Source organism: Oreochromis aureus, linkage group 5 (assembly GCF_013358895.1).
Source record: "Oreochromis aureus strain Israel breed Guangdong linkage group 5, ZZ_aureus, whole genome shotgun sequence".
Taxonomy (NCBI): Eukaryota; Metazoa; Chordata; class Actinopteri; order Cichliformes; family Cichlidae; genus Oreochromis; species Oreochromis aureus.
The window spans coordinates 35,224,747-35,245,779 of record NC_052946.1 but is presented as its reverse complement, the minus strand read 5'-3'; the positions used below and the strand labels follow the sequence as shown (position 1 = coordinate 35,245,779).

The 21,033-nt window shown below is 39.4% G+C and overlaps 1 protein-coding gene across 2 annotated transcripts in view; it reads left to right on the top strand.

The window, feature by feature from the left end:
* Window positions 1-20,410, top strand: part of LOC116320732 (guanine nucleotide-binding protein G(s) subunit alpha-like) — a 36,705-nt gene extending 16,295 nt beyond the window's left edge. Inside the window, exons 5-12 of one of the 2 annotated variants that reach the window (XM_031740425.2) lie at window positions 1,078-1,190; window positions 13,986-14,040; window positions 15,335-15,408; window positions 15,535-15,593; window positions 15,838-15,958; window positions 16,846-16,976; window positions 17,704-17,771; window positions 18,388-20,410. In XM_031740425.2, coding sequence (XP_031596285.1) covers window positions 1,078-1,190; window positions 13,986-14,040; window positions 15,335-15,408; window positions 15,535-15,593; window positions 15,838-15,958; window positions 16,846-16,976; window positions 17,704-17,771; window positions 18,388-18,534 — 768 coding nt within the window. In that variant the 3' untranslated portion in view covers window positions 18,535-20,410. The remainder of the gene's footprint in view (window positions 1-1,077; window positions 1,191-13,985; window positions 14,041-15,334; window positions 15,409-15,534; window positions 15,594-15,837; window positions 15,959-16,845; window positions 16,977-17,703; window positions 17,772-18,387) is intronic. The other variant, XM_031740426.2, reaches the window with a different exon arrangement.
* The last annotated feature ends 623 nt before the right edge of the window (window positions 20,411-21,033 follow it).

Genomic DNA, 21,033 nt, shown 5'->3' with positions numbered 1-21,033 from the left:
ACCATTTACCTTGTTCAGCCCGAGGTTTCTTCCTGTTAAAAGGGAGTTTTTCCTTCACAGTGTCACCAAGGGCTTGCTCATAGTGGGTTGTTTGATTGTTGGGGGTTTCCCTTTATTATTGTAGGGGTTTTACCTTACAGTATAAGTGTTATGATTTGCTGGTATATAAATAAAACTGAAATCAATTGAAGTGAACATTTGTGTGACGAATAGAAATCCAGGATGACCGGTAGCTACTTGTGGTTGCAAACAGTTATGTTGTACAGGTGAGTGCAGAGGCTAGCTTAACACATATTTTGGGCTGTTTGCTCAACTTCTGGAGGTCAACACAGCACATGTTGCTTCCTGTGTGAAAGGCCCTGTAAGTTAATGATATCCAACATCTGTAATGCATAATGCGTGGTCCAAATGCCCCCCAAAAATCCAAAAACATGCACAGTTGAGAGAGAAAGTGAGAAACATCCATACCAGGAGTTTATCCCTTCCAGCACAAAGAAACATCTGACATACAACAGAGTGATTTAGCCAATTGTATTTGGGTAACATAAGTTGACAGATGTAAGCTGATTTGCTAAAACGGTATGACGTCTTAACTTTTACTGGCTCTTTTTTTTTTGTTTAAAATGTCTCACCTGTCTGTCCTGCACCCTTCATGGTCCCCTCGCCTCACAGTGAACAGAAATGCCCAATGGGGGGAAAAGTTAGAGATAAGCATGTCTGCAAATTCGATCACGTTGCAGTTATTTAAAAATCAGGACATCAGAAATATTTTGTCTCATTTGATAATAATGACATCTGGCTGTAGCTTCTCCACACACCTGCTGAAATCTGGGCGTGAACTTCTCCATCCACGCCCGTGCATTCCCAGAAATGTGGTGGTTATGTGGAAATGTGTTGCATGACTATAGAGAGGGAGATTTGATTTGTTGTACATCTTAATTGAAATGAATTAATGCAACTTGAGGGGTTGGTGGAGGTTTACAACCATAAGGTGGTAATTCTTGTTTTTACAGTCAGTTACCCTGTTTCCAGTTGCAGAAAGCCGCAGATCTCAGGTGTGTTGCTGATCCAAACCAGCTTTTGTCTTTTCAGGAGTTTTACGACCACGCAAAAATCCTCTGGCAAGACGAGGGTGTGCGGGCATGCTGGGAAAGGTCCAACGAATATCAACTCATCGACTGCGCACAATAGTGAGTCTTTGCTTCTCTTATACTTTTTTCACCTCTGTGCGTACACTTGAAGTTAAACGCGGGCACATTTCTAAGGACTTCCTTTTTCGGGTTTTGATATTTAAAGGTGAGACATATAAACCATTCAGTGTGTGCTCTGGGGGGAGTTTGGGTTCTTTCCCGTGTGGTTTATGTGAGCTCAAGGTGTGAAGATAAATGGTGATAATGAATGCAGTGCTACTTTGTCAAGTGTATTTATTTTGGCTTGTTTATTTTAGTAGTTTGTAGATCATTTCTTTAGGCTAGAAATAATGATGCGCGGTCTCTTTTTCTTTTTTTTTTTTTTTTTTTTTTTTTTTTAAAGGATATTTGGATTTAGGTCCAAATGTCCAAATATACACTTAAGGTGTTGGTGTTTTGTTAGTTGGTCCACCACTTAAGTATTGACTGAAATGTTTGAGCTACCATTAAATTGGTTAATATGAAACCGCTGACTCACATTCGCTGTCCCCAGAGGGTATTTCCCTTGTGGGGACACCAGGGGGTTCCCTTTGTAGTTTGGACTAAAACCTTTCTATGAAGGTTAAAGCCCCTTTCAGTATGAATTGTTGCAGGCAGTCTATACTTGCAGTTGTGGCTTGTGTATGGCGTCACAGCTCCTGGTGTGCAGTGCCCTTTGGTGACGTTTTGGTTTCCCATGCACCTTCCAACTTTTGTAACCTGAAGCCTGTGATGATATGTTCTGCAAAAAAAACAGATAAGAACTTAGCAGTCACTTTGTTTGAATACTTTTTTCACCATTTAAATTTTCTTCTCAGTTTTGACACTTGCCCATGCACGTGTTGACGTAGCTTATTTATTAAAACATAGATTTTCCACATGGTAACGAGTGCTGTTGAGAGCATGCCAGAGCAACAGGTAGCAATAGAACCCTACCACATAGAAAACTTGATAGAAATATTGAATCCTACAGACAATAACTTTGCATGTGAAAAACTGAAAATGAAGGCACGCACCGCATGTGGGCAAAGGCTTGATATTCAAGTGTTTATCACTGAAAAGTACACTGCTACTTCTTGTGCCCACATTTATGACTATGGCGCTGCGTTGACGTCACAGTTCCCTCAAGCAGCCACTAATGTGTCAGGCAAAACTGTGGCATAATTAGTAAAAATGTGTTCATTGCATTGGTTCAACTATTGTTCCTATTTTGTGCTAATTAGCAAATATTAGCTTAAATGTTAAGCTAAGGTAGTAAAAATGGTAAATGTTAGCATCATAGCGTCAGCATTTAGCTTAGAGCACCTCAATGCCTCCGTAAAGCCTCAAAGAGCTGCTAGCATGGGCGTTAAGAAGCATCACAGATGGCCGGTGTTGGTGGCACCAATTAATTGCTGTTTTGGTCATTTTTCTGGCTAAAATTTGTGCTCACCTGATCTAAAGTTTTCATGGTGCTTGGTTACAGATGTTCCTGCTGTGAATTGGACTGTTGAAAGGTTTCGTTTCCATGTGCTGGCAATTGGTTTTTCTGTCAGGTGGATTTCTGGTTAGTCTTTGCTAAACAAAGTGCAGACCTTTTGGATGGTGATGGTGTGTGTGTGTGTGTTTTTATGGATGGGGAATTGGTTAACCTTCCTGGAACAGCTTTTTGTGTTTTCTGCATTGAAATTTGGAACAAATTTGGAGGAACATTAGCTTCAACTTCCCCAACCCGTGCCGCCTGACTCTCCCTCTGCTGTTCCAAGCATGTTATCTTTCCCTTTGGTCTTTGGTCAGTCTGGTTTCATTATAAGACCCAAAACGATCACATGAGTCAGAGTATGGGACCTGTGCTGACTGTTTCATTTGTCGTTGTGTTTAAGCAAGTATCAAATATAAAAGCGCTCATAGCATTATATTCGTCATTTATTGCATGCTCATAGATATAACGGTGATGTATGAATTCAAATGGCATATTTTACTGTAGCAGCCAGTTGAGGGGGAACTATTTTTAAACTGCTTCACATATATTTGGTTATCAAGTTTCTAACCTTTGGGTTTAGATCAAAAGAGGAAGGAGTGAAGCAAAAAGTAAAGTTGTACTGCACAAATTCATGTTCAAATTGTAAGATTTTTGTTATGTTACAAATAGTTAAATCAACTATTTGATGAAACACTTAATGAATGACTTTGTCTCCCAGGATTTACTGTTAATCTGTAGGGACGACATGCCACCAGGTCCACCTTCAGCTCTGTGTGGCACGTTTTACATAAAATCTCACTGTAGTAACTCAAGCAATCAAATGAATGAGGAGTGAATTACGTATACATTTCCAAAAAGTAGAATTAGAAGTTCTACTGCATGTAAAGTTGTACTTTATGTGCCATATTTTTGATGAGTGTACTCAGTTACTTTACACCGCTGTCTTTGTGAGCGTATGTTGTCATTGTGGGTGTGTATACATGTCATTTCCATGTTGCAAATGCGACCACAGTTGTTTGTCGCAGTCACAGTTGCGTGTGTGTGTGGCACTCTTATGTTTTGTGGGAGGCGGGTGGGCTGACAGCACAGGCTGTCAGTGAGATGATCATGAAAAACCATCACTGTAAGAAGTGTGATTGAACACATGCGGCGTTTCACGCATCTGAGGAGAGACAGCGATTGAAAATGAGAAAAGATCGAAAAGAGAGATTGAAATTGAATGAGGGTTTTCCTCTGTTGCAGGAACCCTCTCCTTTCTTCTCCTCTCCTCTGTCCTCTCTTCTCCTCTCCTCTCCTCTTCTCCACACCCAGCAGCCCCAGTGTTATGATGGATCAGATGTTGGGCTGGGTGGCCAGACCGGAAGTGCTCCCCTCCCCCCTCTGTGTGCTTATGTAAACGGAGAAGCAGAGAAAGAGAGAGGGGAGAGCTATTTTTAACCCAGGCAGGCTGCAGAAGGAGAAAGAATGAGCGACTGTGTTAGAAGAGAGAGACAACTTCAGCATTATTGATGAAGGTTGTTAGCATTAAATGAAAATGTCAACCCTGGATCAGCGCAGGAAAAGTGAGGCCCACCACGTACACCTCCTGCCTCTCTCTTTGCAAAGATCACCTGACTTGTGTCATGATGGGGGGGGAGGAAATAAAATCAGAAAAAAAGGGAAGAAGAAGTTGACATGGCACTGATGCTTTGTCTCTGTGTGATTAGAAGGAAGTCACTGAAGCTTTCCCGGTTCTCTCTTTGCTCCGTCATGCTCCGCCGTGATGCATCGTTATTGTTGCTGTTTTTCCCCGATGCACTGAGGATGCGCTGTAACTGTAAGATGTTCACATGCAAAGTCCGCTCAGTGTCTCGTTGCCCCCTCTGCCCAACAGGGCTGAGGCGAACGGTTTGTTTTGTGTCAGATGACGAGGCCTGTTTGTCAGGTTTCTGTTGTCTCATCATATACAGTATAGCAGTGTGTAATAGTTGCTGTAAGTGTAAGAATTTTCAAGATAAGCGGGGGGAAAAAAAATTTAATTTTTATTTATTTTTTTCAAATTGCTCTACTCATCACTTCACTGACACTGTTACCTTATACACATAACAAAGGTGTTATACAATGAATCCAAGCTTTTTGGGGGCGCTCCCTTGCTAACACACAGCTTGCCACAGTGGATGGCTCTCCATACTTGATTTCTGATTTTTACGCTGGTTATCCTTCCTGACCTCATCTCCGAGGGCTTTTTGTCTCCTACGTTTCTTGAACCAGGGATCTTTTGCATGTCAGACAAATGCATAAATCACAAATCTATGGGCATAGTACAGCCAGGGGTATTATTCTAAGTTACTTATATTATTTATATAATATTTCTAATAATATTCCTTACCTTGCAAATTTTTAAGCTTGCAGTGGTAAAATTTGCAAGACAAAAATGGTAAATATATCCAGAAAATAAGAGGAATTCTTTGAGATTTAAGACACAAATTTATAAGAAACAGATGTTTAAAAGAAAAAAAGTTGCTTTTATTTTTGCCAAGCTTCCACATCATTTCAAAGTGGGACATTGGAGGTTTTCTATGCCTTATTTGGCGAGTCACAAATACACAACAGTGGTAGTACAGACTGCACTTTCTACAGTTTTACTGCTGCTGCCATGTTGGATTCCAAAGTTGGAGTTGGTGTGACTTTCCGAGTGGGAAGTCCAACTGGAGGGGGCGTTTGAGCTGAAAATCCAGTGGAATTCTGACTTTCCACTTCAAATGGAATGCAGCATTATTCCTAATATAAGACGGATTATTCAAATATACTCTTTTTTGCAGTTAAGTCATTTTATAATAACCCTTACATTTCTTATCATTATAAGAAATGTAAAACATTTTTAAAAACCTCTGTAAAAGGGGAATATCGCCCGTCCAAAGCTTCAGTATAATGAGCGCAAATTATATTATTATTTTAAGAAAGATTTAATTGGATCAAAGATCAAGTTGAAACGTATCTGACTGCTGTTCCCAATTTTATAAACTTTAGGAAATATAAGGTTTGTTTTATTTTTTTCCCCCCTTATGGTTTTAATTTCCCAAATAATATGAATATTCTACCACACCAAAGCTGAGTGAAAACATTGACTTTCATTCTTAAATTTTTACAAACACATGATACCAGGTGTTGTGTAGAGAGTATCCAAACTGCATCGACTTCTCTTCACTGCGTTTTCTTCTTCTTCTCACTCACAGCTGTAACTTTATAACACAATTAAAACCCCACAACTGACTCTCTTTAACAGGTCACTAAACATGGCACTTAACATTTTGGGAAACAATTTGTCACACTAATAATTTTACATTTATAAAATGACACCGCCTAACGGCATGCTGGGTAATCTGGCCAGGTAGTATGGTAGTGTGGAGGAGGCTCTGTGGCTACAGGACATTCAACAAGATGCCATAAAAAAAGAGAGGGATTAAAAAGAGAGACTTCTTTAAGTGTTAGATACTTGTTAACTCTGTGAGAGTTAAATATTTGTGTGGTTTATTTTATTTACGTGGTATTTATTGTATGACAACATGCAATTGTAAAAAGTGAAGCATGGCTAATCTTTGGAAAATACTGCAATATTGCTCAAAAATATTCCCAAACTTTTTCAATAATATCATAAATTTCATGCATTTTTCTTGAGATTTTTTTTTACCTAAACTTCTGTAAATTTCAGGATTTTTCCTCATTAATTTACCAAATTAAGAGAAGTCACAATTAATTGTTGAATAAATACCTGATTTTAAATATGTCGAGTCTTGCACATATTTTTGCAAATATTTATTTATAATACACCTCTTTCATTTTATTTTTATTTTTGATCCTTTTATGGCTTATTGGAGGATCAACTAACTGTTTCAAAGTCATGTCCTTAGTTGTAGCTTCTTGTGATCGCAGCGAAACATCTAAAGGTTACACCTTTTTTTCATGTTTTGTAAGACTTTAGTGTGGGTGGTAAGCAGATTTCATCTTTGGACAGAGACAGATATGCGTCTAAGCTAAGTGGCAGCTTGCTTTTTGTCTGCAGAGGCATCACTCCCCCATCTCTAAAAAGCAGATTGCCACCAATTCTGAGCCCTTCCTTCAAATGTGAAGTAGAAAGTCACTTGTACTTGTGGCCTAAAGACAAAGAAATAACGCAAACATGTGGCCAAAAGGAAGTTAAAGAAAACTAAGCCAATAATGAGACGTTGCTGACCAGTTGGAGACGGCTGCATATTTGGAAACAGTGAACAAAGCTGTACATACTTTAGCACATGTCCTTTGTAAGCTTTACAGTCTTCACCTTTTTTTGGATTTTTTGAAAATACCATGAATCATTTTGTGTGTGTTTATGATCATTGTTGATCATATGAAGATTGTTTTCCTGTAAGCTCTGTTCCTCACACCGAGGGGAAAAAAGACTGGAGATCATTCTTTTAACTTTAAGGCAACATCAGCCTGAACTTAAACATTTGCTTCCCTGACTTTGTAACATGTAACAAACTGTACATCCAAAAATAAATACATTATTCATGTAATTCATCCACAGGGGTATTGTTTCATCTGTCTGACCCTGCTGTCATTTACACCGTCGTTCTTCTTTACCTACCCTCTTTCTTACTGTCTCACCTCCTTACACACACCTTCAGTGTGGAGTTGAGCTGGCAGGAAACAGATAATAAGTGAAATAACATTAATTGATTTCATGAGAACACATTACATAGCTGCTTTTATTCTCAATCTGTGAAAAATATAAAGTAAATGCTAATTTGAAAGAAAATGTTTTTTTTAAGCATTTGCTGAAGCTGTCAGACTGACTTTTATTTCTTTTTTTAAATGATTGATAAAAATGATTTGATGCAGAGCGTGAACCTTTCTCCAGGATATGCGCAAGCATGTAAGGCAAGCATAATTGTTTGAGCTTTTCAGCCATGTCTTTACCAGTTTGAGGTCAAGTAAAAAACAAAAAAAACAAAAAACTGCTGTAATCAGACAAGGACAAGTTGCTGGTATAGTAGCTGGTGCACAGCTCCTGGTATGTGGCTTACGTAAAATTGGATAAATTAGATCATTTAGTCTTTTGAACCAGAACCATATTGATGTTGTATATTGTTTAGGTCTCCTGTTTCCTTATTGTCTGACTGCGTAGTGGGCTTTTTCATTTTTAAATGACAGTATAGAGGTACCCGTTGTGTTAAAATATGACGAGGAGTACCTGACCTGAAGCTCGGAGTGAGGTGTTATATTTTTACAGGCTTTTATTTTGAAGGACTCTTAACAGACTTTTTTATGCATTATTTCATGAAGCATTCCTTCCATATGCAACACTTTATTAACAAAAAAAAAATACATAGAATCTTAAACATGAGCCCTAATGAAATGCTAATGTTCCATTTGTTCATATATTACAGTGCATAAAGTAATAATGTATTTGGGGGGGAAAAGTAATTTTCTATTACTTCGTTAAAAATTAGTTGTGCCATCTATGATGCAAAATAACATCAGGATTTTGCATAAAATAATATAAACAGAGCAATGCCATAGATTTGCAACACCAGATGTAGTGGATGTTTAATCTCTGCTATATATTTTATTGTTTGGTTTTTTTCTTCTCAAATGTTAGGAGTGTCTTTTTTTAAATTGGGGGTGTTTGTAACTGTAGGAGAAGTCACTCAGAGACGTTACTTTGGTGTTTGTGCCCGTTTGTGCCGCCTGGCCGTGATACCGGCCGAGAGTTACCACAGTGTTTATTAACTGTGGATTCTTTGAAACGGTGTCCCAGCGATAATGTGCCAGAGTCCCCCTAAAGTACTTCTTTGGCACCCTCGTCCTCCTCTTCTCTCCCCCCTGTCCTTCCTCTGCTCTCGGCTCTCTCTGTCTCTCCGTGATGTGTGGCGGTGTTTGTGCAGGGACAGAAAATGGCTGGGATTGAGTCTCTGACTCATCCTGAAGGAGGAGGGAGGGGAGATGAGGGATGGGGGCAAAGACGAACTGATTTTGTTGTGTTTTGATGGGGTGGCAGTGTCACTGTGTGTTATCCTGAAGATGTTTAAATGAAATTTCCAGGTGTGTGCAAGCTGCAGATGTTAAATGTGTAGATGTGTTTGGAGACAGCGGCTGTGGGAAACTGCTGCTGCTGCTGTAATCTCGCCGTCTTGTGATTTTTCTGAATGCTGTTTAGAAGCCCCGTGTTTACTTTGTTACTTTTCCTTTATTTTTCTTCTTGTCGTTGGCTTTCTTTCATTCAGTTTTGTATTCTTTTTGACTTTACTGTACGGGATTTGTATTTTCCTTTCTGGTCCTTTGGGGGGGGTTTCTTCATTTTTATGCCTCATTTAAGATTTCTTCATGACTTTTCTCTGGGTTTTGTCTCGCTTTAAAAAGTTGTCTTCATGCTCTTGTTTGTTTCTTTGTTGCTTTCTTTCATTCTTTGATTTCTGATCATTTGTTCATCAATTAATTTCATTTTTTGTCATGTTTCTTTCCCACCTTTGTCAGTTTCTTTAAAGTTTTTATGCTCTCCTTTTACTTTTTCTCTTTATTTTCTTTTTTCTCCTCTAAAATTTCCATTCTTTTATTAATGTCTCACTTTCCTATTCAGTTTTTTTAGTTAATCTTTGGTTTTTCTCTTTCGTTCTCGTTTTCTCTTTCTCTTTCACTCTGTTCTCGTCTCCTCCTACCTTTCCTGCTCTTATAATCTGTTCACTTTTCTCTGTTTTCCTCGTGTGTTAGTTCTTTAATTGTCTTCCTTCTTTTTTTGTCCTTTTCTTCTCTCGCGCACTTTTCCCTCTGTTTCCTCTAACCCACTCCATTCCCTAAATTTCTTTCTCTCTGTCTCTTTGTTGCTTGCTCCATTCCTCTCTGTCTTGTTCTTCTTCTGCCTTACTTCCCTTCTTTTCCCTCTCCTCTCTCTGTCTGTCTCTCCCTCTCTCTGGCCTCTCTCCAGCAGCACAAGATTTGGAGCCGATTGTCTATTTATAGCGCCTGTGGTTCTGTCGCCATGACAACCAAGCTGGAGGCCAGGGCGCCAGGGAGCTATTTTTGGAGCAGCTCTGTAATGTCAGACATAGCCTTCTCTCTCTTTCTTCCCTCTCTCTCTCTCTGGATGTGGTGTGTGTTTGATTAAGGATCGGCTGGCGAAGCCTTCGGTTTGGTCAGCTCGTCGCAGTGTGAAGCGCTAACGTACAAAGAAGCGGTAACCCCCTCAAATCTTGCACTGTCCCCCTCCCTCCACCCACCTATTACCTGCACCTTGAGGAAGCACCGAGACCATTTTTTGTTGTTGTTGTTTTGGTTTTTTTAATTTATTTTTTGGAGTGGACTCGGTGCTTCGGAGGCTTGTAAAGCTTCAGTTTTCTCTCGTGCAGCTGAGATTGATTTCAGGCGCCTGAAGTGACACATTTGAGTGTCTGCAGTGAGATTTGCAGCAACAACAAAAGACACAATTTAAAGCCCCGTTAACATAAAGAGATACTAAACTACATTTTTTTTTTTAATCTGAAAAAACAAACTTAAGTTTTAATAAATGGCCAAATTATTGTCAGTAACATTGACACTAAACTATATTTAAGGATTTAATACTTAAATTTACAATTTTAAAATGTATCCTTTTTTGTAAACTCTTAATTCTCTTTTAATTTGTTTTCACAGTTTTACTGTTTTACAGTTTTACTGTTAATCAGCTTCTCAGTGTGACAGGAAAGTGCATTTTCTCTATTTGTAAAAGTTTTTGAGCGTCTTCATTTTTTACTTTTGTGTAAAGACATGGTGGTTGAACTTTTGAAAACTTGCTTGGACATGAATAGATTTGAGGAGATGTGGAAAGAGGCGCTTTTTAGGGACGCAATCCTGCTCGCTGATTTGTGTGTGTCTGCATGTGTGTTGTCACACAGCGGAGCTGCTCGGACGCGGTGGGGCAAAGTTTTCCAGATGTTGTGTGTTTGTATTTTATTATACTACAAACCCCGATACAGGTTAAAATACTTTAATAATTACTCTGGTACTATTAAACTGTTAACACAGTTAACATGTTCTTTGATCAAATACTGCCTTTTTTTCTTTAAGAGACATTTCATAACTGTTTCTCATATGAAGGTAATTTAAAATTAAAGTAGTATGATCTGAAAATTTGGCTCCCTAAAAACATAAAAACCTGCTCCGTCCTGTTAAGTTTGATCCGTTTCTGTTTTATCCTGACCAGCTGTAAGGTTGCAGGCCGGACGACACAGTTGTGTGTCACAGATGTGTGTCAGAGTAATCTAATACTGAGTAGAGATGAGGACGTATGAAAGCTCATAATCTGAGTAATCCTTTGTTCTAATACTGCCACTTTTACAAGATAAATGCATTATGGGAGTGTTTTCAGCTTTGTTGGGACAGTGCGCTGCTGCTGTTAAGTTTTTTTTTTTCCCAACACATGAAGAATAAAAAAACCAAAACAAAACAATAATTTAAAACAATTTCAACTTCATCCTGTTCAAAATTACACGTGCAAAGCCGGTCCAGCTAAAAGGTGTTTTCATAGCAGTCCAATCCTGGAATAGGCTTTAATTATTGTAGCAATAAAATAGAAGAAATTTGGAAATTGAACTTTTGTTAAAAGTCTATTTTTTTTAAATATAATTGATAAAACAACATGTGATTTTTATTTTATAAATTTGAACAAGCATATTTAAATATCCCTCAGGGTTGTTTGTGTGGCAATAAAACAATGAATCCAAATAAAGACTTGAAGTAAATATGACATTTTAAAAATGTGTAAATGCTTGATTTTTTTTTTCTTTTTTTTTTCCATTTTTCCACAATCCTGGCCTACATTTATTGTATCTGCAAAAAAAAGAAAAAGAAACCCAAAGAAAACAGAAGAATGAATTTTAGCTTTTCTTGTAAATACTGGGTCATTTTTAGCCACCAGACAAGTGACCTGTGTATATTTCCAGAGTTTAAGTCACCCTGTCTGCTACCCCAGAATAACCCTGTGGATATACATAACACCGTAGACCTCTCTGTTACTGGGGCAGCCACTATTATTTAGTTCAGCTTAGTAGGCATGGTTATTATTGGCACTTCTCCTATTAATAGGGAGAAGTGCTAAAAATTGAGCAGTGTGTTTGTCCTGGGCGTGTTGATGCCTCAGACCGGAGCTGTAGATAAACAAGATTTTGGCCTCAGCAGGTGTTGGGGGCAGGCATGTTAACTCTGATCATTAGAGCTGTAGCTTTCACCTTCACCCAAAATGAAAGTTTTGTTGTTGAGGTGCTCACTAATAATGTAATGTTATGGGCTGAAGTTTGACTCGAAGGTGCTGAGGTGTGGGAGCACCTGAGCCACTTGGCCCCTGCAGAGAGCGGCTGGTACCAGACCGGCTGACTGCCTAATGGTCTCTCTGTGTGTTTTACATGAATATCTGTGTCAGTGCGCATTTGTGCAGAGAAATGCGCATGGCCCGCTCTTTGTTTCTGCGAACCCTTTCTCCTCCCTCTCCTTCCTGGCTCAGGGGTCTTTTTGTCCGTTTGTCCAGCACTGTAGCGCCTGCAGACGCAGCCCCCTGTTCCTCTCAGTGTGTTACCTGCAGCCCTTCTGTCACATTTCACCCCTGCCCGCAACATTCCTAGTTATCTTAGAGGGGGCTGCATACCTGTTCTCTGAGAGGCGGCTGCAGGCCAGCGTCTTGCTTGCTAGTTGTAAGAATAGAGTGTAGACAATTATTCAAAGCAGACAGCCGGGCGGGCCGAGGAACAGAGTGGGAATGCAGTATGTTAGCAACTACTCTGTAACAAGCAGTCAGGGATTACTTAAAGCAGTTTTGGTTGGTGAAGCTTTGCAGAGATTTAAAATAAAATTGGTTAGATGAAGTTGCAAGCAGTGCTTTAACACATCAAAGCCATGTCTGTTAATTTTTTAAAATTAGCAAGCATTAACTGTGTGGCTACACTTTAACACTACCGCACTATAACCCTCATTCCTGCTTAAAGCACGCTCGTCAGGGGAAAGCTTTAATATTTAAATATTGTTCAGGAATTTTGTGAAGTAGAAATGCATCAGAATAAGGTGCCAGTTCAAGCAAAGTACATTTAACCTGTTTGGTGTTTTATTTTAACAATTTGTATGGAGGTAATTTTCAACTTTCTTTCTGCAGAAAGACTCCCATTGCATTTCAAGCTATATCTGGTGGAGACCCCTGTAATTATTTGTACTGCATTTCAGGTCCATTCAGTATTTACTTGAGATCTTGTTGTTTAATATAACATGGTAACACACATGAGGAAGGGCTAAAGTTTAATATGCAAATGTTTAAGTTTGAGAGCAGAATCCCGTGATTGAAACATTTGCATGATATTAAAGCTGCGATTGTGAAGTTTTCAGCTCAATTTCTGTAGGAAAACTGCAGCACTTGTGCTCGATCAGTGCAGGCGAGTGCGACGCTGCTGCTTAAAGATAATCACCAAATTCCTTTCGGTATAACTGGCCTGAATTCAGCTCGCTCCTCTTTCCATGCCACAGCTGAGCAACTCTTCTTTGATAATGTTTACCTCTTTACATCTGAAAGTCCTGTCTGGACAGCTTGGAAGTTTAATTTTCCACCTTCATTTTATTTACATGCATGTGCAGTGGCTCGAAGGGAGATGATAGGGAAGTTGTTTTTTTTTCCTGTGTGAAATTTAGGCGATCTTATTAATCCTGGTGTGCATGTACACGACTGGTACTCGTGTAAAAGTGTCCGTGGTCCAGACAACCCCGAAAAAGTCGTCAGGCTGCCTCACACACCTTGAAAGCAGACACCCGTTCAGACAGACCATTAACATGCATTTGGGTAGGCGCTCTTCAAAATATGAACGCGCTGTAGGCCTGCATACCCACCCACGCACATACACGCTGCCACACACACACACACACACACACACACACACACACACACTCCTTCTGTGCAAGTACTACTACAGCGGCTCCATTGACGAGGCTTCTTCAGTCTGACAGAGCAAACGGCTGCCGGTGACTCAGACTGGCTGCCTCTGATCTCGCTGCGAATTCAAACACTCGCCCCCTCGTGGCCGTTCAGGGACTCATATCTTCCATGTTTCCCGAGCACTCACTGCTGTGCTCGGCAGCAGCGCTCGGCCTGTGTTTGTGTGCGTTTTGAAGCCAAACTCTTCCAGTCTGATAGGTTGGTGAGTTAAGGAGGATTTTAAGTTGCATTTACAGTTCAGTAGGTTTTATTTTGAAGATTACTGTGGTTAGTTAAAATGGACTGATTTACTGTGAAAGTAAGCAATACATTAGTTTTATTGTAATATTGTATATATATTTTTCTATACAGTTCCAGCTGAGATTTAACTGCTTTTGTGGTGTCTTTGCAGCTTCCTAGACCGGATTGATGTGGTCAGGCAGAATGACTACACACCCACTGATCAGGTGAGGCGGTCAGCACTCAAACACCAGTTATAACAGGTTTTATCATTTTTATTTAGTTTTGTAAGTTTCCATTATCTTCTGTTAATTTGTTGTTTAAAAATGTTCACCAATGTTTAGTATATTCTATAATGTTCAAATTGAGCAAAAACGAAAATGGAGAGTAGTTTTTGTTTTCTATTCCAGTTAATCAAAATGTTTTTTTTCTCTTGTAGCTTTAATTTTTTGAGTTTTAGTTCACTGTGTAATAACACAAACAGGATTGAAGGTGATGAACCACCAGAGCAAAGCCTGCCAGACATTTGCATTTATTCACCAAACTCAAATAATATTGCAATAACAATCTGTAAGCAGAAGAACAGTTCCTGGTTTTCAGGTTCCCATCATGACACACTCATGCTCTGTGAATATTATTTGGAGGCGCCTGTGCCTTCCCTTCTGTGACGTGTCAAAGTTTAATCTTGGGGAAACTCGAGAAGAAGTAAAAAGTGTGAGTGTGTTTAACCGTGTAGCCGGAACCAGACAAAGGATGTGAACTGCAGTACACGTCATGCCATACATGAAATGAGCGTGTGCAGATGGTGAAGTTCACGTCCCAACGACCCAATTGGACATGGAAAGCATGAAGAGACCTTCATGACGGCATTGTAATTATGCATCACCACTGATGGCAGAGCCGTGCACAGGTCATGTTTGCATATAGAAAATGTGTGTCGTTGTGTTTGCAGAAAATTATAATTACCACATTTGTGGCAGTTTTTAAGTTCATAGTTGGTGAATACTTTCTAGATGTTTATGTACAATCAGCCGTAATTGGCGTAGAAGCGAGTAAGAACAGTGCCGTGGGAAATGGAAAGTGAATATGGAAAAATTAAAAGTAAAATGAGTGTGGATTTCATCTGCTTTTATTTGATTTTGATAGCCAGATAAAACTTTGAATTTGATTGTTTTTGACCTGTTTGACAAAAAATCTACTAATCTACAAACACTCTTCATTATTAGGTGTTATTATTCAGTATGTCTTATTGAAAATGGACTATATGCACAGCTTCTTTTTAACATTATTTTATTTATAATGTGTATCAATACGGATAAGTGCATAATATGAACTGTGCCACACATCACGGCATTTAAGTTTAAATGCTGTTCCCTAGATGAAATTTCAAGAGACACGCATCAGTTGTCTTTATTTGTTTTATTTCCTTGCAAAAGTCAACTTCTTGCCCATTTACTGCCATTTTATGCTTCATTGTCCACTTGTGCTTCCTTTAACCCTCCTCCTATCTTTTTTTTTCAGGACCTGCTAAGATGCAGAGTACTGACATCTGGGATCTTCGAGACAAGATTTCAAATAGACAAAGTTAATTTCCAGTGAGCAACCTCAATGTTTATTTATCACGATGTGTGCGATAGTGAAATTTAAAAAAGTAAAATAAAAGGATTAATACTGTTTTAAAAGTGTAAATATAAAACTTTTTAACTTCCTCTGTCTCTCAGTATGTTCGACGTTGGAGGTCAGAGGGATGAACGGCGAAAGTGGATCCAGTGTTTTAATGGTAGGAGATGATCCTGAATTATTTATGAAGTATCTAACACTATATTTGCTGCTTTTTTCATGTCATTGGGTTTATAAAGCTACTAAAGCAGATATATATGTAGTGTTCCAGAATTCGTAACTGGATTGAAGCATGTGCATTCATTTAAAGTCCAAGTTGAGAACAAAGTTGTGTATCTAGAGTTTTTGGGTATTTCTATTCATAGTGGTTTTATTAATCCTGCTCTGTGTTGTGTGTGCCACAGATGTGACAGCTATCATCTTTGTGGTGGCGAGTAGCAGCTACAACATGGTGATCAGAGAAGATAATCAGACTAACAGACTACAGGAAGCCCTCAATCTTTTCAAGAACATTTGGAACAACAGGTCAGAGACAATATTTTCTTTGGACACATTTCTTTCTTTTCTTTTTTTTCTTTTTTTGTTTGAAGGTGAGGAGACGAAAAGGGAGTCATAAAAACCAAGAAATGTTGCTTAAAAGACTATATAGAAAGTAAATGCTGTGACACTTTGGTCCCTTTCTAGCTCCCTTTATGTAGAAGGTGCTTTCCAGACATAAGAGCAACTTATGTGAAGTATGTGATTACTGTGACTGGTAGTTTTCCATTGTTTTGGCTAAAAGAAAGTCATATACAACAATAAAACTTTGACTTGTCTGACAAGATATTTTAAAAAATCTTAGCAAGTTGAGAGGAATGCCTGGTTACCAGCCATCTTCCACACAGCAGGGAAATACGGGAAGAAAATAACGATAAAACAGGATCAAAAGAACATATGCGACATGATGTGAGCTTCTGTTAGCTGTGCAAATGAAAACACAAATCAAGCTGGGAAGGTTTGTCATCTGAGGGCCTGCTGTTGTTAGTTTGGTAAGAGAAGTCATTTCTTTTCAGAGATAAACACAGTAAATTTAAACAAAGTGCTCAATACGTTTACATGAACGATGCAGTAAAAAAAATTCTTCTGAAAATCAAGAAAATGTGAAATTTCTGATTCAGGGTGTATATGTAGAGGGACGAAGCTCTGAGCGGACACCATGTCCGCCTTTGACTCCATATGGGCTGTTTATGGCAGAAGCTCTAAGACCTTTTTAACCCAGAACTCCAGAGAGTAAATTATTCCTGTGTTCTCCAGCCAAAGTCTATTAAAATGTAATTTCTACTTGAAAATCAGTGACTCTCCAGCAACAGAGCTGCGACATGTTTTGGGTCTGAAACTAACCTCGGCCTGAACTTGCTCACTTCCCTCCGCAGGTGGCTACGGACCATTTCTGTAATCCTCTTCCTGAACAAACAGGACCTGCTTGCTGAGAAGGTTTTGGCAGGAAAATCTAAAATTGAGGAGTATTTCCCGGAGTTTGCACGCTACACTACGCCTGATGATGGTAAGGCTGGCGCTCTTAGATCTGCTCATCTTCATCTTGCTGTCAGTCTTTTTTTTTCCCCAAACATTATCCCTGATGATACACAATAACATCCCCAGAACTGTCCACTTTAATACAATAATATTTATATAGCTCCTGTTAACAACTTTCATCTCAAGGAACAAGTTAGAGAGCGTACAACATCAGAGGGAGAAGCTCTATTATCCAAAAGTTCACTATGAGCAAGCACTCCAGAGAGACCACCAGCAGACCGAGACTCAAAGAGGGGAAACAATCTAGAGATGACAGAAGCCACAGCCAAAGCCAGAATAACAAAGGGATGGTTCATGATCACCTAATACAGTCCTCCCTGGGAGCTGGTTCCACAGCAGAGCAGCCTGATAGCTGAAGGCTCTGCCTCCTGTTATCCAGTTAGATCGTGTGTCCATGTGACTTCACGGCTGGAGCTCTTGGTTAGTTTGGGTTCTGAGGAGCGCTCCATCGAAATGTCACACATGCTAACACCCGCAGTGCACTGACATGTTAATATGTAAACATGCTGAGGTTTTTCTCCTCACGCTCAGTGAGATTTAGTAGTTACAGTCCTGAGATCAAGTAAAGTATTGGCCATTTTTACCAGTTTAACTCTAATGTGGTTTATTCTGCGGTAACAATGCTGCACCATCTGACTGTTTAATGCCGCAGCGTGAAGGTGACTCAAATGTGACCAGATTTCTTCTCCCAACAGCAATACCGGAGCCAGGTGAAGATCCCCGTGTTACCAGGGCAAAGTACTTCATACGGGATGAATTTCTGGTGTGTACAAAAGTCAAAGAGGTAAAACCTGTTTTGCCTGTTTGACTTTAGTTTCCCTTTTTTCTTTTCTTTATATGACATAAAAGCCTAATATGAGGTTTGAGTTATATTCCTGACAAAATTCCTTTAGAGGCTGATTTACATGGGATGTGGTTTCCAAATTGGCTTTAACTCCACTCAGTCTCTCTACTCTGGCACTGCTGAAGGAGCTGAACATAGTTTCAGTGTTTGTGAGCATTTGAAGGACCGCTTATGTCCCAGAGATGTAGATTTTGTCACTACACCAGAGTACACAAACTATCCATGTGTATCAGTGGGTGAGTATAATACCTGGCATTGGAAAAAAGTTCTCCCTCAGTTTGGTGTTAGAATAATTATATTTTAATGAGTATACTGCATAAATAAATGTTCTCTGATTTTCGCCCATGAGGTTTTTTTTAACTTTCGATATTAGGAATGTATGACAGCTCAATAGTTACATTTAAAAAATATATGATAATATAGAAACGATAATATACACAGTCTCCGTTCTATATAATACAAAGTGGTAGGCAGGTTTAGATCAGCATTACTCTGAGGGCATCATCAGTACCAACTAGTGTGTCTCTTTTCTCAGAGGATCAGCACAGCCAGCGGAGACGGGCGGCATTACTGTTATCCCCACTTCACCTGTGCGGTCGACACAGAAAACATCCGCCGCGTCTTCAATGACTGTCGCGACATCATACAGAGGATGCACCTACGGCAGTACGAGCTCTTGTGATTGGCAGCGGTGTCCAATCCTACTTAACTACCTACCATCATACCTAGCTAAACACCCCCTCCCGACCAGTTAGCCAATCACTCATCCACTTCCCACCAACTTCACCTAACATCTGAGCAAGCGACTGAGCGCCTTGCCCTCCCCTCCACTCCGATACAGCTTCTCCTGATAAACACAACTGCAGAAAAACTGAACAACGGAAAGACTCTTTTCAAAACAAAGGAAACGTTGTTACAGATACACCACATCATCAACTATCAGCCTGGACTGACTGCTGTACTCAGCTACACTTTGACCCAGGAAAGAGGGTCAGGACTGGAATCCCTGAGTGTAGGCGAACTCTCCTTTTAGCTCTCTCTCAGTTAAATGAACACACACACTCACAGGTACACAAACACACACAGACATGACAGACGACTTCAGATAGGTTTTAATACCGCAGTAAGACGCATACACTCTCACAGAGCCTTTCAAAAGTCAAGTTCTACTGCTTTCCAAAGTCAGCAGAGGCTAAATTGAATAATGCCTTCTGAGAGGGACGAGTTTATTCACCTAGTGCTGAACACGAAGGAAGAGAATGGCGGAGAGCGAGGGTGGCAAAATGTTACAGAGGAGGGCTGTTTTGTGCCCAGGGATGGTCAGATGGACTAATTGACTAATGGCTGCCTGCGGACGTGAGCGTGACTTGAACAGAAGACCACACGGCTCTTCAAGAATCCAACCAAGGAGGGATGCAGAAAACAACAACAACAACAGAAAAAAATAAAAATAAATAAGATGAATATCATACAATGCATAAACTCATGCATACCAGTGAACTTCATGCAGTGCAAAAAATCAAAGCTATATATATAGATATTTATATATGTGTGTATATAAATATGTATATATATATATAAATATATAAATATAAATATTATATATTCCTGTAATAACGCAATTCAACTTTTAAGTTTTTGTTAGTTTTTACCCCATGTTGTGTGTTGGTGTACACTGTGTGTGAGATCTGCCTTTGTGCACCATTTAAACCTCCAACAGACACACACACACACACACACACACACACACACACATATATATATATATATATATATATATATATATATATATATATATATATATATATATATATATATATATATATAAAAAATATATACATCCTCGCCCCCTTTGCTCCTGCTGCTATTTGACAACTATTGAATATGTGGAATTTTTATTTAACAAGGAAACCATGACGACGGAAAAGGAACGCACGAAGTTGAAGAAACGACCTGTCGGGGCTGGATGCGACATTCTGACCTGGGATCACACACGGACACACTAACACACACACACCCGTGCACATGCACTCACAGGCCTCCTTGTCCACACTATGACCCACCTCCACACCCTTTACCTTTCGTCTTGTTCTCTCACTTCTCCCATTCCCACCTCCTCCCCTCCTGGCTTTAAGTACGTCTGTCTTTATTTTACTGCTGGACTATTATTCTTGTACAGACTGTAAAATGTATTATTTTGTACAACTTTATTGAAAAAAAAAAAATAACTTGTAGAAGATCCCTGTGCCTTGATCACGACTGTACGTGTAAAAATGAGCTAATATGTAAGTTATGTTTCACTGCGCTGTACAGCTGGACGGGTCTGTCCCACCTCGTCCGGGCTAGCTCACCCCTCCCGCCGGGGAGGGTGGTTGTGGGGTGGAGGGGGACGGGGGACAGGCATCGGATCGGGGCGGAGGCCTTTCATCTGTTGCTTAGTTTCCATTTTATTCCCACATTTGTTTGTTTGTTGATTCATTTGTTTTGCTTTGACTCTCCTCTGGTTTATATGATAGCGTTGGAAAAAAGAAAAATGAAGGAAAAAAGATCATAAGACACACCACTTTAATGCTGTGTAGTGAACGATACTGAATCCTAACACAATTTAATATATATATAAAATATATGTCAGATTTTATATTTTATATATATGTGTACTGTACACTTACCTCCCCATCACCCTTGTGAGCTGTCGCCCGGGTTTCCTTTGCTTTCTGTCCGTAACCTGCAAATATTTTCAGGTGGTGGCAATTCTGGGTGCAGCCGGGTGGGTGTTCATTTCTCTTTTTTTTATTTTTAGCTTTAACTCTTTTGGAGAAGAGGGAAATATCCAGTTGCAAAACATTGCTTGTTTCTACATAAACCAAATTCTTTTTGCTCAAACAAGAGGAAACGGTTGTTTTAGTCTTTGGTTTGTTCTTAGAAATCGGTATATTAGATCAACATTACACGAGCTGAAGCTGTCACTGTGTAACACTTCAGCCACGCAGTGAATCCAGTCTTTAATGATTAGGGGGGGTTTCATATTTTATTAACCTTATTTTCTTTTCTTTTTTTTACCACAAGTGGTGGACTGCTGTTCAGAGTATATCATGTTTTATTCATATAGAGAAAGAACAAAGAGTGCATAACAAATTAAAAAATAAAAACAAAGTCACATATACACTCACCAGCCACTATA